The sequence below is a fragment of the Thrips palmi genome, unplaced genomic scaffold (assembly GCF_012932325.1).
Source record: "Thrips palmi isolate BJ-2018 unplaced genomic scaffold, TpBJ-2018v1 HiC_scaffold_18, whole genome shotgun sequence".
NCBI classification, from domain to species: domain Eukaryota; kingdom Metazoa; phylum Arthropoda; class Insecta; order Thysanoptera; family Thripidae; genus Thrips; species Thrips palmi.
This window is the reverse complement of record NW_023144627.1, coordinates 13,821,515-13,838,389: the sequence shown is the minus strand read 5'-3', so window position 1 is coordinate 13,838,389 and position 16,875 is coordinate 13,821,515. Positions and strand designations below refer to the sequence as shown.

The window sequence follows — 16,875 nt, the reverse complement described above, 5'->3', positions numbered from 1 at the left end:
CTGTGACTCTCACGATGGACAGTATGAGAGAAGCCGGAGGGTAGCCCGCACTTAGCGGCCCGGGTCGAGTAATTGTTGCCACTCATGTGTGTGTGTGTGCGCGCGCGCGTGTGTGCGTGTTTGACTGTGGGTGTGAAGAGGGGCCGGGCCGGTCTGTGACAACGGCGAGGGCTTTTCGCCGGCCGGACGCTACACTGTTCCCATTCCGAAAATCGCCTTTTTTTGTTCGCGACGAGACGGCGCTTCTATTACGACGCCGCCAAATAAGAACGAGAGAGAGAGAGAGAGAGGGAGAGAGAGAAAGCGAGAGAGGGAGAGAGGGGGGGGGAGGCGTGGAAAGAGAAGCAAAAGGGAATAAGCAAAGTGAGAGACAGAGAAGAAGGGTCACCATTCATTACCCGGCGTGGTGGAAGCGCTGGGAGCGCTAGAAGCACTGGAAGTAGGGCAAACATCCGAGCAGACCGCACTCCCCCCCCCCTCGACTCGCCCCTCGCAGTTTGCATCCGCATACCACGACGCTAGATTCACCGCCAACGGCTCGGCCACGCCATGCCCTCTCGCGGTCTGGACAAATTTCTTTCTCCCCGCGAGGATCAGATAAGTCAGGGAATTTGGTAGTTGCGCGGTACTTTTGCGCGGTGGAGGGGGGGGGGGCAGTGGGGTGGCGAATGACGCGCTGCTTCCGTCTCTGCGAGGTAATTAGGGGCCCAGTAATGATGCCTCGCCCTTCCGTACCCTTTTTATCCCTTTCCCTCCAGCCGCCTGATTCTCTCCGTCCGTCTCTCTCGCACTGGCGGGCGCCCCGTGTCGGTGCGAGAGAGACAGCGCGACGCTTCTCGGAATCGGTCCGCAGATCCCTTGCCCTCTGAGGGCCGAGGGGAGGGGCGGGGCGGGGAGTCGAACCCAGTGAGGCCGGCTCGCAAGGCCAGCTCGCCGGCTAGTTAGATACAGCGACTCCACGCCCACGAATACCCCGACCCAGTTCCACGCCACTTTGACGAGACAGTGTTGCCACCAGTCGAAGCACCGAAGGGTTACCGACCTCCCGGCACCTCCTCCGGAACAAGGGCTGCATTTCGCAAAGGAATTCACACATGGCGGGACTTTCAGCCAACTCGGCGACACTGCACTGCCTCACAGTGCAGGTGCAGTCGCCCGGTCTGCGCCTGGCCATGGCGCCGTCGCCCGGCCCGAAGCCGGCCGATGCGGTCAGCGACTCGATTCATGAAACATGTCACGCCCCGGAGTCTCGACCGGTCTCGGCGACCCTCCCGGAGACAATCAAAACTGGAGGGGCGCCTGGACGTGTGCGCCATGCCAGCGCCGCCAGCGCACAGTGGGTCAGAAGACCGGTGGAGGCGGCCAAAACTCTAGGCGCGTTTTGAGCTCCAGAGTCGCTGAATGGGACTCGAACCGAACGCGTGTTGACCCCACCAATGGATTGCTCTTCGAACGAGGAACCTATTGGTGGGGTCACACGTTCGGTTCGAGGCATGTTTAGCGACTCTAGAGCTCAAAACGCGTCTAGGGTTTTGCCCCCCCCCCCCACCGGTCTTCTGGCCCACTGTGCGACGACTCCTGCAGACGACGCTGCTCTGGCCGCCGGATTCACCACACCGCACTTGGTGTGCCTTTGCGGTGCCGTGGCTTGCAGCCCGCGCCGTAATTGACTACCATGGCTTTACCTCGTGGCTTAATCTATGGGGATTAAGATTTTATTATGGAGGTGCCGTCCCAGGGAGAGAGAGAGAGAGAGAGAGAGAGAGAGAGAGAGAGAGAGAGAGAGAGAGAGAGAGAGAGAGAGAGAGAGAGGGGGGGATCCACCACGCTGTTCCCTTTTTTCCTCCTTTTCCGGGGGACCAGGTGGCCGCAGAGGGGCCGAGCCCTCCTCTGCTCCATAATCGATAAGATTAAGAAATTAGCCCCAGTAATGCTCCACATTAGCCGCGCCCTATGAAAAATCGCGCAGCCTGAGGACCTCACTAACGTTGCGTGTGTTTTTCGTTTCAGATCGGGACGCTGCCCAACTTCTTCCTGTTCGAACATCCGCGGCTGCGGAAGCGCTCGCTGCAAGGCGCGGACGGTCACCGGAGCGCGCTGCACAAAGAACCGGAGGTCAGTTTCGACAGCAGCCATTGGGATGGAAGTGTGCGTGTGTGTGTGTGGAGTGCAATTTCAATCAATTCCGCCCATTTCGCGTATCGCTCAGGGTGTTTGTGTGTTCTCATCGAGGCAGTCACAATCCCTGCCCTGACCATGACAGACCCGTTTACCCTTCTCTCTCGCCTGTGTGTGTGCGTGTGTGTGTGTGTGTACCGGGAATCGGTACGGATGTTTGCCCGGCCAAAACGACGAAGCAAAACGATCACACTGGCCGCTCTCCTCAAACAGCTCCATTGAGTGTGGATTAGGTCGGGGCTACGCGGCCCCGGGAGTTTTGCCGACAAAAGGGCAAGCCCGGAGGGAAAGAGGGGGGGGGGAGGGGCAGCCCCGAGATGCAAAGTGGGAATAAACACTGGATTGAGACAACAGCACGGCAGCGCGGCAGCACGGCAGTGTGTGGAGAAAGGCGCGCAAACTACAAACACATTGTAATTACTCCGCAGGCCGCTCGGCATCCCCCCCCCCTCCCCCTCCGCTACGCCGCTGCGGATTCCCGCTCTAAACCCGTTTCACACTCCCCCTTTATCCCACTTGTATCTCCCCATCCCCTGCTTACCTCCATGCATCCCGGCCTTTTTTTTCCAGCCCGCATTGTCCCCTACAGTGTGGGGCAGGTCCGGTGCGGAGTGTCAGATCCACGGCGCTATGGGGTCTGGGGCCTAACGGCCGCCAGGACGGCCGGGCCGGACCGCAAGCCGTGCGTTAATACGGATGGCCTGGGGCCTGGCCGTGCCGCACAGTGGGCCAGAAGACCGGTGGAGGCGGCCGAAACTCCAGACGCGTTTTGAGCTCTAGAGTCGTTGAACAGAACTCGAATCGAACGTGTGACCTCATCAATGGATTCTTCGTTCGGAGAGCAGTCTATTGGTGGGGTCACACGTTTGGTTCGAGCCCCATTCAGCCACTCTGGAGCTTAAAACGCGTGTCCGCCTCCACCGGTCTTCTGGCCCACTGTGCCGCCTGCGCCGCGCAGTCGCTTTACTGCCACTCGCTCCCACCTTCCCCTCCCTTATTCGTCTGGACCGGACGTCGGGACGGGACGGCATTCCTGGGCCACGCATTCAATCCGACCGCGGTGCGCGATTGTCTGAGCCTCGCAGTGACCCACCCGCCCCAGGGACCACCCCGTCGACGACGGTCACCGCCACTATTTCCGGACTACTTTCCCTTTCCTGCGTCCTGACGCTGATCGTCCCTTCGACTTTTGTTGATACCCGCTGGAGAAAAGCAGCGCCCGTTTCGTGAGTAGTACTGCGTCTTTGGACTATGCTAGCAACCGGCCAAATTCCCCTTTGCATTTTGCAGACGCGGCGCTGGTGATACTCCGGAGAGCGCGTTTTAGCAGCGGGTTGGGTGCTTCCCATTTTGTTCCGCCAGATGTGTGCGCGTTGGAAGCGTCGAAAACACACACGCCCCTAAGCGCTTTGGGGGTGCGAGTTTTGGGATCCACTCGGACCCAGTAAACCCTCCGGCCCGCGTCGGAGGGAAGCCGGCTGATCATGCCACTTAATTAGCCATTCATCTCTGTGCATGGAACAATAACAGATGGGCCGTCCCTCCGACCCTTCCGGCTGGGCCCTTTGCAGGGCAACGGGTCGCACCTGCACTAGCAGTTCGCTGCAGCATACCCTTCAACGGGTCGTAGAGTTGGGCTGCTGTGTCAGCGTGGCCTGCGGCCTGCGAGCCTGCGTGCACAGTGGGCCAGAAAATCGGCGCAGGCGGGCAAAACGCTACGCGTGTTTTGAGCTCCAGAGTCGCTAAATGGCACTCGACCGAACGTGTGACCCCACCAATAAATTGCTCCCCGAACGAGGACTCCATTGGTGGGGTCACACGTTCGGTTCGAGGCCTCTTTAGCGACTGGAGCTCAAAACGCGTCTAGAGTTTTGTCCGCCTGCGCCGGTCTTCTCTGGCCCACTGTGGCACGGAACCCTAGCCAGCGTGCCAGTAACCCTTCCACGTCGAAATTAGACAAGAAGCGTCATTCCGAAAGTCGTGTCACGCCACTGGGGCGGGGCCGACGTGCCCACCTAGTGCCTGCCGCTGCACGCCGCTGCATGGCGCACACAAAGCATTCCGTTTGATTGTACACCGTCCGGCCGCTGTGCTGCATTCGCTATTGAGATGGCGAATTTACTAACGCCATGCCTGCCCCCTTCCCCCTCGGGCGGGGCGCGTCCGCTCGCACATTCTCAGAGACGGGCGGGGCGGGCGAGGCGGCTGGTAAACGGTCCAGAAAACAGGATGCATCAGACGAGACCCTTCCCCATCCGCCGTCCTCGTCTGAGAGAATAAGGGAAACACACCCACATTCAGGCGCACAGACACACACAGACACACTCCATGGTGAGAGACCCAGCATACGGTACAAACTTACACTCACCGAAAGTAGGAGCCACGAAGAGAAAGGGTGTGCGAACAACTCAGCAACTAGCTTGTTTGTAAATTCTTCAGTCACGTTGGCAAGCTACGAAAACACACATTTTCAACACCTATACAAAATTGCTGTACTGCGTTCTGTTGTGAAAAAATTCAATTTTTTTAAATTGTAACTTTTGGACCCCTTGGCCCAAAGTGTGGCCCTAGAGAAATTTTCGACGTTTTTCTGGGTGTTACAAGACCACACTTTTCAGTGGGCCAGAAGGAAAGGCTTTCGAAAATGATACAAAGTGTGGGGCGGGGGCATGCCAGGGTAGGCTGGGACGACATTGGATTGCCTCAGATGCAGCTCTTGGCTTAGCCCAGCCCCGGCCCCGCGCCGCACCGCGCCGCGGGCCACTCTACCGATTCCCACGCAGCCTGGTCCGGCCTGCCTCCTTCCCCGCCCAGCCGCCACAGCTACTGCATGTATTCAGCGGGTTCGACAGAGGGCTCTGAACCCTGGGCCTGCCCTGGGCAGAAAGGAAAGGGTGGACTTGGGATTTGTTGCTTTTAAAAAAGGGGGTGTGACAGGCACGAGCAGGGGATAACCGGGCTCTACACACTTTGTACGCATTTCCGACACGAAATACTTTTTTTTTCTTCCCCTTTTTACCAAATCCGCCCACCCTTCTTTGAGGCTGGGTGGCGGGAAGAAACCTCCCGCCCGGCATAAATTATTCCGAATTACTACAGCGCGGTTCCGTTTCACCCGGTTTCACCCCATTGGCGGCGTCACTCATTCCGTCGATGTCTGACGTCACATCGCGCCGCGGACCGCGAGGGAGGGCCATCCGGGAAATATGGTCCAGATCAAGCCGCCGGAATGGGGTGCACTCAGTGCCGATGCAGGACACGCGGCTGCTGCATTATCCATATAAAAAAGCTGCGGACAGCGGTCCTGTCCCGCCGCTGTCCTCGGACCGTCTGTCCAAGGAGTGCTAAGGAGTGGCTGTCCCTGCCCCGCGGCGCGGCCGTCACTTTGCGTGCCTGGAGGACCTGGAGTCCAGCCTGTGGCCCCTGATTTGCTAACCCACTCCCCTGTGACTCGAGCCCCGCAATTCAGTCCCCCCTCGGGCAGACGGAGGTCGCTGCGACGGCCACCTGGACAGCCTCCTGGAGAACCACCTGCAAAGTGGATCACAGCCTCCTGGACAACCACCTGGACAACCACCTGGACAACCACCTGGACAGCCACTTGGACAGCCACTTGGACAGCCACCTGGACAACCACAACCACCTGGACAGTCACCTGGACAACCACCTGGACAGCCACTTGGACAGCCACTTGGACAGCCACCTGGACAACCACAACCACCTGGACAGTCACCTGGACAACCACCTGGACAGCCACTTGGACAGCCACTTGGACAGCCACCTGGACAACCACAACCACCTGGACAGTCACCTGGACAACCACCTGGACAGCCACTTGGACAGCCACTTGGACAGCCACCTGGACAACCACAACCACCTGGACAGTCACCTGGACAACCACCTGGACAGCCACTTGGACAGCCACTTGGACAGCCACCTGGACAACCACAACCACCTGGACAGTCACCTGGACAACCACCTGGACAGCGAGGTGCACCGGGAAAGGCGAGGCAAAATGGCGTGGCGCGTGAAAAGCAAATCCGTGGATTGAATCACGGGGGCAGAATATTGATCGGCGAGTTTGGCCGGTCCGGTGCGGGTGAGTCTGGCGAGGCGGCGGGGCAGGCGAGGCGCCGGAGGAGGCGGGAGAGGCCGCGGGGATGGTCTCTGAGGATGTGGAATACGAAACCCTTCGCCGGGGCGGCGGACAGGGGCGGGCAGGGGGAGGGGGTGTTAGATGAAGCGGAAGGGATCCCATTGGCGCGGTCTGGTCCAGGCTGCCGAGGCGTGGCGGGGCGCGGTGGGGCGCGGCCGGCCCGCCAGTTCACACGTGATGGAAACCCACGGTGCACTGGCACTCCATCTCACGTCATTATTCTGAGGCATGCTTCACCTGCCGGTTCATCATGTTCGCTAATTACCCCCGCTCCACTGGAAACGCTTCGGCCGGGCAGACTGCTGGAAAAAAATATGGCGTCGATATCATTACTGTATCCGTTTTTAATTAATCCTTTCGATTGTCTGTCTCCTCCTCGCCCTCTCTTGCAGCCTCTTCTTCCGTCGCAGCTTCTTCTTTCCTCTCCCTCTCGCACCTTCCCTCCTCGTCCGACCCCTCGACGCGTGCGTGCGGGCTGCTCCAGAAATGGTTTGCACCCTCGGTATATTTGTCTGGGCGTCAATAAGCTTTCCCCCCAACACTGGCAGCAAATTCCCCCCAAATCCGCCTAAAACTCTCAGTCCGTCCGACGACTTCCCTGTGAGCTGGCGCTGACAGGCCCTCCCATCAAAACGGACGGCGGGGGAAAGGAGGAAAAAAGAGAGAAAATATCATTGTCCTGGTGCTCACCACGATGACGAGGAAGAGACCCGGGGACCCCCAGGATAGAGCCCCAGGACCCCCAGGACCCCGAGCGGTCGCCGGCCAGGACCTCTTTGTCGACAAAGGCCGGCATCAGTAATGGTATGCCAGCTTCAGAAGAGTCCTGCAGGACGCCCCGCGTCACTGCGAGGGAGCTTCACTTGATGTGTCCAGTATGCGAATTCCCTGGCCTCCCCCAGTTTGGGCAGGCGGGGTGGGGCGTGGCGGGGCGGCGCGGGGTGGGCCCATTCCGACCAGAAGGGTGCACGAGCGTCTTGTCGCCGAGATGACTCTGTCTCGGACAAGCTGCGAGCAATCGCTTACCGAGCGGGGCGGCAGCGCTGCTGTTGACGAGTATACAAATTTCGGAGTCCTTGCGACACACGCTCCAGATATGCTCCATGTGACTGGGCTGTTTACGTGTGATGTTTTGGGCTCAGGGGCGTTAAAAATAGTGAAAACTAAACATATTTCTACAACTCAAAGGTTGGCAAACTTGCTTTCGGGCGTCGCTCTTCAAGTTCGACAGCAAGGAACTTCTTTCGATCGCGGTCTGCGCGCACCGTCGCGCCAATCCGGGCCTCGCCTTCTGCCGCAGACGCGCAGACGGCATGCATGGTGACGAGACGAGCCCCTCCACTGTCGCGCGGCTTGCGGCTTCGATCCGCAGAAACACTATTCTTCTTTTCCCTCTCTCTCTCTCTCTCTCTCTCTCTCTCCTCTCTCTCTCTCTCTCTGTGTCTCTCTCTCACTCTTCCCCTTTCCATGCCCTTCATTCCCAGTTGTCCCTTTTCTTCCAGAAGAATGATGATGAAAACGCACAATGCAGCCGTCTCGCTTATCGTCGCCACCTTGGGCACCTTGCCGTGAGAGAGAGAGAGAGAGAGAGAGAGAGAGAGAGAGAGAGAAGAGAGAGAGAGAGAGAAAGAAAGAGGGGGAGGGGGGGAGGAGGGAAGTAACCGAACAAAACGAGCCTCTGCGACTGTGCTTGCCGTGCTGTTATGCTCTGGAAGTCCATACCCCAGCAGAGTTCATTTTCAGGGCATTCCGCTCGGATGCAATTAGTCAATTAACCTACGTATCCGCCCGCACCAATTACCAATACATCCACCCGTGCTGGTGGCGGTAACACACTTTGCACATGGCGCAAACAATTCTCTGCCCCTCTCTCTGCCATGAAGTGTCGAGGCAAACCCGCATGGCACCCGTCGTGGCACAGCGGCACTTTGCCTACTTCTGTGGCTGTGTCCTCTCTCGCACACTGCCTCCTTCTTCTCCTCCTTCTTCTTCTCCTTCTTTTTCTTCTTGCGCCACTCCAATGAACGTCAACTCGGGCGTGCTCACACGAGAGGCCATAAGCCTAGCGGTACGGGTGGAGCACGGAGTCCTACGACGGCTGCTGCTTTAAGCCCTCTCGACAAGCGCCGACTCCTCTTTCTCTCTCTCTCTCTCTCTCTCTCTCTCTCTCTCTCTCTCTCACTCTCTCTCTCACTCTCTCTCTCTCACTCTCTCTCTCCGTTTCTGTGTTGCGAGGAGCGAGCGTCGAGTCCGTCCTCCCTTCCGGCCAATCCCTTTGCAAACGATGCCGTGCTTTTGAAAACGACACTAACTGCGTGCCCCCCCCCTTCCCCCGCGGCCCCACTATCGACACTATCGCAGTGTGTCGATGCATCGAAAGCAGAGTCCGAGTCCGGCCGCCCCTCTATCTAAACGGCCGCGCCGGCCAGGCCAGTGTCATGTGTGGAGAATTAAGCCAAGCAGCACACTCATGCAAACAGCTAAATTTGCCCCGCTCGTTTTGCGCGCCGAGCCCGCACTGCCCACTGTACGCCCCCTCCCCATCTCTCTCTCTCTCTCTCTCTCTCTCTCTCTCTCTCTCTCTCTCTCTCTCTCTCCTCTCTTGGCATGCGTGCGGCCCTCTCTTGTCCCGGGGCGCGTCCGCGGAAAAATTAGCGCGATCTATCCAGTGCGGGTACTGCCCGGTACTGGGCCGCCCCGACGCCTCGCTGCTACACTGGAACCTCCCGGAACAGCCTGGAACCAACCCGCAGTGTGCATCCGCTTTGCCCCGCGTTTTTTCTCTGCCCCCCTCCCCCCTCTTTCCGCCACCGCCGTGTCGCGCCAATTCTCATTTGCGGTTCTGGCATGGAGTGTACTCTCGCTGTGCATGCTAATTAGTGGGCGAGTCGTAACAGATAGGCGGGCACCCCGCCCCGCCCCGCCCCGCCCCGCCCCCCCCCGCCCCGCCCAAAGCAGACAGGGTCGCCAACCTCGGCACTAAATCCGGCCCTGCGTTGCGCGGTGGCCGCCGTCCGTATCGAGTATCATAGAGCGCGGCGGGCTGGCCGCGCCACGCGCCTAATAAGGAAATTTGGCGTGGAGCGTCCCGGCCGGCAGGCGGCGCCACCAGCGCAACACCTCTCATTAATTCCATGACGCGTGGCGCCGTGCCACGCCGCGCCACGCCGCGCCCCGCCCTGCCGCGCCACGCCCGCCACGCCCTGCCACGCCCTGCCACGCCACGCCGTGCTCGCGGTGAGGCAAGGGGCGGCAGGGAGGGGGAAGGTCTAGCCGTTTACCGCCACGCCGTGTATTGTTGGCTACGGCAGTCAGACCGACTGAAAAATACAAGAAAAAGTGGGGAGGAAATGGGCTCAAAAAATATGAAAGGGTCGAAAAAAAAAGTGGCGCGCGACAAACGAACGCTAATTTTAATTTGGCGCTCGCGAGGGTCGAGGGTGATTGAACCCGACGGGCGGGCGTGGAGGCGTTTCACTGTGGTCCCCTGCAGCTTGCAGTCGCCTCAGCAGCCCCAGCAGCCTCGGCAGCCTCGGCCAGGCGGCTGCAGCGGTAGCCCAGTCCCGTGGGCGTGATATAATTTGCTGTGGTCTGCCTGCCTGCCTGCCTGCCTGGCTGGCTGGCACACACCCCACTGTTTCCGCCCCTTCGCTTCCAGCGCCACTCTGCGAGCGTCCTCCGATTCGGCGTTTTTCCCTTCCTCTCTCTCTCTCTCTCTCTCTCTCTCTCTCTCTCTCTCTCTCTCTCTCTCTCTCTCTCTTTTTCGACTCTACCGTCGTCACCGCGAGGTCGGCGCAGCGTCTGGTGCCTCGAATTGATTCCGAGTCACTCCGCTTGGCGCCCAGCGTTCGCTCTGTGTGTGTTTCTGCTGTTGCTGCCGTGGCGGGCGGGGGCGGGGCGGGGCGGGGGCGGCCGGAACCCTTGTTGTGATAAATAGCCGTCGTCCGCATGATGAAGTGCCGGCCAGCGCGCCCTCCCCCCACTCTCTCTCTCCGTCCCACTCTCCCCCGCCGCCTCGTGTCCAGTGCCCCACCGATTCGTTCTCGGGCCGCGGGGGAAGGGAACGGGTTAGCGAACGGTGACCGCCTGTCTATAAGAGTTTGAGGTGACCGACGGCCGGCGAACTCTTCTGGACCTCCCCCCCCCCTTTCCCTTTCCCTTCCCCTTTCCCGCTCCTGGTCCCACAGTCGGCGCACGTGCAATGTGACTGTGCCAGGAGAGTGGTCGGGATATTTCGGCGTGGTCACTCAGAAAAGGGTGAAATAGGGCCACTCAGGCGTGCCAGCGGGGCGCTCCGTCGCGGTGCGGCGCCATGCCGGGGCCTTGGCGTGACCTTGGCGTGACCTTGGCGTGACCTTGCCACGAGCCACGGACTCCCATTCCGTACACTTTCTCCCCAGGGGGACGTTTTTGTCGCTGGTCACTGTAAAAAGAAATTTCGAAAAAAAAACACCACAGCGCATGGTCTAGGCTTTTGCGAAATGCTCTCGGCTTGGATGAATGCTCTCAGCCTGGAAAAATGCTCGAAGCGCCTCTTGTCTGACGCTTGACGCTTGGAACGTGCGAGGAAGATGGTATTCCTTTTCCAGTGCCTCAACACTGAGACCGCGCTGAGCCCCAAAAGTCGTGCCCCCTCGCTAAATTCTGCTTAGTTTCCGGCCGTTTTCCCCGCGTGCCGGTTCGTTGCGCCGCCGCGCCGCCGCGCCGCTCCAGGTCGCCTGGCCGGGTGGCCGCGGGGTGCGCGCTGCAGCTGGCGGTGACAACACAGGTACCTCTACCGCCCGGGGGTGGGGGCGTCGCTATGCATACCAAGCAGGGCAAGCCCGCCGTGAAGAAGTACACAGGGAGGGAAGGATGTTGTTGAAGGGGAGGGCCTTCACCGGGAGCAGGCCGTCGACGATCATCGGGGCGGTCCGAAGTCGTGGGCCTCGGCGACGACTCGCGTCTCGGAGTTAGGCGAATGGAAATGCATCGAGGAGGCGGTGCTCAAAGCGGCGACTGCGCGCGAGTTTGTTGGTGACACTTGTGAGCCCACGCCCCCCTCCCCTCCCCCGCCACCCCACTTTCGGGGCGCCCACGACGTCGGCGCTACGTGCGGGGGTTGACGCGTCGGCGCCGTCACGGCCTCCTTGTCAACCTGCAGCAGCACGCCCGGCTGGAAATGGAAATTGTGCAGGCGCAAAATAGCGAGCGAGCGCGTTTTCGTCGGGCGAACACAGTTGAAAACGTTACGGCATTCGCGGTGGTAACGTCGTCAGCGGCGAGCGGAAATTCGTTACCCTCTTCGGGCACGCTGCACAGTGGGCCAAAGGACCGGCGGAGACGGCCAAAACTCGAGACGCGTTTTGAGCTCCAGAGTCGCTAAAAAGAACTCGAACCGAACGTGTGACCCCACCAATGGATTCCTCGCTCGGAGAGCAATCCATTGGTGGGGTCATACGTTCGATTCGGGTCCCATTTACCGACTCTGGGGCTCAAAACGCGTTCGGGATTTTGGCCGCCTCCGCCGGTCTTCTGGCCCACTGTGCACTTCGGCTCGAGTCGGTCACGGACTCGGGGTCGCGCCAGGTCAGCTCGCCAGGCTCGCCAGGCTTGCCAGCCTCGCCGGATGTGATGGCGATGCACTGCCCATCTTCGCCCCGCCCTTCCTTCCGTCGTGGTACATTAATTTTACAGAAATTAATCTCTGATGAGGAAGTACGGGGTCGTGCCGGCCTGGCTGGGCCTGGCTGGGCCGGCCGGGCCGGGCGCCCATAATGAAGCACAGCAAGAAGAGTTATGGGGACAGATTGGGCCGGAATTAACAAGAGCAGCACCCGGCCGGCCCGCAAAAACAGCCGCCTCTCTCCCTCGACAGCCTGCTCCGCGAGTGCGAGAGAGACAGAGCAATTCGCACTCCGTCCGCCGAGGTGCATGCATCTGAACGTCAGGCCGGGGAGAAAATCGATTCCTCGAACATCGCGGCCGGTCCACCGTTTCCAGTGTTTGCAGTGTATTTAAACTTCTGGCCGAACGCGGGCCGCCAAGTTTATATGACCGGCTGCTTTGCGCCCGACTCGACTCTGTGAGACTCGGCAGGACTCGGCGAGCTGGGACGTGAGGGGAGCCAGGTGGAGGGGGAGGGGTGGGGGTGAAGGAGACAAGGGACGTTTAGGCTGGCTGGAGCGGCGGTATGTCGAAGGGGGTAGGAAGCGTGTGCCAGCGACCTCAGAGACAAGTGTGTGTGGGTGTGTGTGTGGTGGGGGGGGGGGGGGGTCACGCCCTGCCGATCTGGGCGCGTTTCGGGGTCGTTTCCTTTGCAGTCATACCGCCGGCAACACGTCCCCGCTATTCCAGCAGGCCGATTCCGAGAGTCGTCCGCTCCGCCTCTCTCCCTACGCGGCACGCCCCGTGAGTGCGAGAGAGACAGCCTGCTGCCACTGTCCCTCTGCCGAAGTACTGCCGTCCGACTGACCAGCCTCTCGGTCAGTGCACGCGCTGAAAATAAGAATCAAAACAACCTGACCGCAGTACAAATCTTTTGTCAAAAAATTCGAATCGAACTCGCAGAACCTCGGAGTGCCCCCCCGGGGCACTGCTAACGCACTACTGCACTGTGAGATTTCCATGTAAAAACAACAAAACACTGAATATTCTTGATTGGGGATTCGCAGTGTGCGTGCGCCATTCCGTGTGCCTGTCTCTTTGACAGGTGGTGCGGAATGGCCGTGCAGCCTCCGGTTTTATTGTCCTTGTTTTTTTTTTTTTTAGTTTTTAAAAAAATTTTTCTGTCCGGCTGCACTTTTTCCCCGTTCGCGTGCCCTGGCCGCCCTGGCCCGCCTCATTGATTGACCATGCAAAGGCGATGCAAAGGCTTGGCGGTTTTGCATTTCGTGGAGGCTTGATCGCTCGCCCTCATGCAATGGCCGCCGCCGCTGCTGTGATTTCGGCCCGTCTGTCTGTCTGTCTGTCTGTCTGTCTGTCTGCCGCCCCGCCCACCTGCTGTACCGTCGCCGTCTCGGTTGGCTTGCCGCCGCCCGCTGCCGCTAACACGTTGAAATTGGTTGGCCCTGGTTGAAACGGATAGCGGGCCGGCGCCACGGCCAAGAAGGAGGCGGGGAGGGGGGGGGTCTTACTTCAACCCGCACCCAACACCCACATCTCACCGTCGCCCGCCCCCACACCCCTCTGGGGTCCAGTTGACGCTGCCCGTCCGTCGGCACAACCCTGGCCCCACCCCGCTGCTGGTGTTGGGGTGCGTTGACTCTGAAAGACCGACTCTCGGAAAAAAAAATCCAAAAAAAAAAAAAATCTTTGACGCAGGGATATTGGAAGGTTTGGTCCTCTTACGACTATTTTATTCTTTAAATCAGCGACCTGACATCACTTATCGTTTCCTATCCATTACGTTACCGCAACTTTTTTTCGTATTTTTTGTTTTAATTTTTCGAGAAAGCGAATGGGGGCATTTTACTTTCAGCTGGGCGTGTTATGTGACATCATCACCTGGTGGCGTATTTTATTCACGTCGCCGAAACAATTCCGGAACGTGGGGGAGAGAGAGGCCCAGGGGCTACTCCGCGAGTGTGAAAGTGTGAGAGAGTGTTTTGGGGGGGGGGCGGGGGGGGGAGGGAGGGGGAGGGGGAGAGAGAGAGAAAAGAGAGAGAGAGAGAGAGAGAGAGAGAGAGGACGAGGGGAATAAAAAAAAAGGAGCGGAGGGGAGTAGCCGCCTCGCCTCACCATTCCACTGCGGGCTTCGGCACGACTCCACAGGGTGCAATAATTTTCGCATTACATGGAAAAACTTTCTGGTATGGATTCCACCCCGCCAGTAACAGTGCCGCTGCGTCCGCCGCGTCCGCCCCGCCACGGACCCGCCGCCCCGCCACAGACAGCGGATGACGACGCCAGTCGAGCCAAGACCGGGGCGGGGCGGGGCGGGCGGGGCGGGGCCCGGGCCCCGGTGCCGGGCGGGACCAGCCGCACCCTCGCCTAAACAAGGGTCCCAACGTCCCCACTAAGGGGAATGGGGGGCTTGAGGGCCCCCCCCCACCCCCAAAAAACAACCCCCCAAAACCCCCCAAACCCGAAACCGGGGGGGGTAAAAAATCCCCACGCCCTACCCCCCCCCGGTTCCTAAAACGCCCGGGTAAATTTACCCCTGGAAAAACAAAAAAGGCCCGCCCTCGGGGCCCTTTAACCTTAAGGTGGAGGGTGCCCCCACCCTTGGGGCGGCCGGTAAATTTTTGGCCCCCGGGTTTGGAAAAGGCGGTTTTTCCCCTCCATAGGGGGGCCCCAAGGGGGCAAGGCGACCCTATCCCTGGCCGGCCCGGCCCCAAAGGCGCCAAGGGAAGGCCCGGCCCGTTGGGGCCAGCCCTCAGGGGGGGCCTTTCCCCGGATGCCCTTTTTTTGAGGGGCCCCCAAAAAAAGATCCTGAAAAAAAGGGGATTAAAAAGCCGATGGGGGTTGGCAAACGTCCACCGCCAGGGTGGGTTGGGGGGGGGGCAGCCCCGTGCGTGCTTTTCCCGGGGCTTTTCCCCGTTTTCCGGCCGCGTCGGCCGGGGCTGTTTAAGCCTTAAGGTGCCCGCGGCCGGTTTTGGGTGCCAATGGTGTTTTGAGCCCCTTCGAATCCCCCTCCCCCTTTTGGAGTTATTCGCCGGGGCTGCTCGTCGGCGAGTACAGTGTACGTACCGCAGCGTCGCCGCGTCGCCGTCGGAGCGTAGCAACGCGTTGCCATGGCGACCGGACGCACGTTCGAAACCGGGTGCCGCTTCCGCCGGCAGCCGCAGCCCCCGCAGCCCCAGGTCCTCAGACCGGGGCCCCGACAGGCTATTTACATTTTCGCTTACTTAGCGACGCGTCGCCCCGGCCGGCCGGTTCGGCCCCGCCGGCCTCGCCAGCCCCGTCGCTTCCATTGATTTCCCATTCATTCGATTCGCTCCGCTGTTTTGTTTCCTGCTCGTTCCCCCTTTGTGGCGCCCCCATTCATCGCGGCCCCTAATTTTTATCCCCTTGTGTTAAATTTTTGATTGTCGCCCCGTCGCTGGTCGTTGTGGTGGGGGCACTCAATTACGGCTAATTCAGTTAGCCGCGCTGCACCGCCACAACAAAAACCAATCAGCTTCACTGTAAAAACCGAACCGCGGCGGGGAGAGAGAGAGAAGAGAGCGAAGAGAGAGAGAGAGAGAGAGAGAGAGAGAGAGAGAGAGAGAGAGAGAGAGAGAGAGAGAGAGAGAGACAGACAGAGACGAGATGGGACAGAAAACGCGTCGCATCTCCCGAATGTTTCTGTCGCGTCCTCTTTCGCGGGTTATCGGGGACTGTAACGGAGAATGCATGGAAGGAGGAGGAAGCAATCTGCGAGCTCTATTATGACGTCGTCCGCGTGCGAGAGAGAGAGAGAGCGAGAGAGAGGGAGACAGAGAGAGAGAGAGAGAGAACGAGGAAAAATTAATTCCGTCGTCGGCGAGTGCACGCCGGGCCCGTATCACTGCACCCAGAGGAGCAGGGGGGCGGCCGAGGCGGCCGAGGCGGCGACGACCAACTTAATTTAATTCTCTCCCGCCAAAAAGTTTTGAACCGCCTTATTTCTGGACGCGACGAAAAGATGATAATCAGATCTAAATTCTCGGAGTGACGCCCCCGTGCTGTTTCCCGTGCGCACTGGCCGCACCGTGCCGCGCACGGCCGTCGTGATAGCGATTGAAATAATAATTAAGTGGGGGGGGGAGGGGGGCACCCCTGCTAATAATAACAAAACGGAAGAAAGGGCCATGCGAAATGCTGCCGGGAGTCTTTGCCTCTCCTTCTCAAGGATTGCCTTTAATTCTTTCCGACGCGCGGCGTGGCCAGGCAGGCCAGCCCCCTCTGGGGCCTCGTGGGGCCCTGGCTCTCGCCTGGCTCGCTTAAAAGTGGGTCAGTGCAGTAAGAGGCGGCCGGACCCTGGATGCGATGAAATGCGGTCCGAGCCTCGGCCAGCCTCGGCCCGAGCGAAGTGCCGGGCCAGCCGGGCTATCTGTTTCCGCAGTCCCGGCCGGCGGACCGTTCGTTCGCACAAGCCGCTCGCTCGGCCAGTAGGCGCACAGGCCGGGTTACGCTATAGGCTGGGAAACTTGCAGCGTAGGGCGGAAAATGATGTTCGTACGGTTTGTTCTTGTTTTTGTTGTTGTTGTTGTTGTTGTTGTTGCTGTTGGGCGGTGCTAGGGTCGAACCGTGGCAGGCGCGTGCCCACTGCGAGAGGCCGTGTCCTTGACCGTTTTCCGGGGCCTCCACTGTAACCGGCCGCCGCTGGAAAAGGACCTCCACGGGAAAAGGACGACGAAGGCCAGCGGCCAACAGAAGGGCCTGGGGTCGCTGCCAGAGAGAGAGAGAGAGAACGAGGGTGTGAGAGAGAAGGTAGAGCGAGAAGACTGGGAGAGCCTTTCCGCACGCGGAGCACAACAGAGTCTGCCCTGTCAAGTGCAGCGCGTGGCGGGGCGGGGCGGGGCGGGGCGGGGCGGGGCGGGGCGCGAGTGGGGCAGATCTTCCGATACTTCTGCTGGGGCCATTGAAAGCTGGAAACA

At 60.0% G+C, this 16,875-nt stretch overlaps 1 protein-coding gene across 1 annotated transcript in view; it reads left to right on the top strand.

Annotated features, from left to right (window-relative positions):
- The first annotated feature begins 1,094 nt into the window (after positions 1–1,094).
- Positions 1,095–16,875, top strand: part of LOC117644727 (furin-like protease 2) — a 102,145-nt gene continuing 86,364 nt past the window's right edge. Inside the window, exons 1-3 of the mRNA XM_034384341.1 lie at positions 1,095–1,208; positions 2,011–2,115; positions 5,648–6,169. Coding sequence (XP_034240232.1) covers positions 1,095–1,208; positions 2,011–2,115; positions 5,648–6,169 — 741 coding nt within the window. The remainder of the gene's footprint in view (positions 1,209–2,010; positions 2,116–5,647; positions 6,170–16,875) is intronic.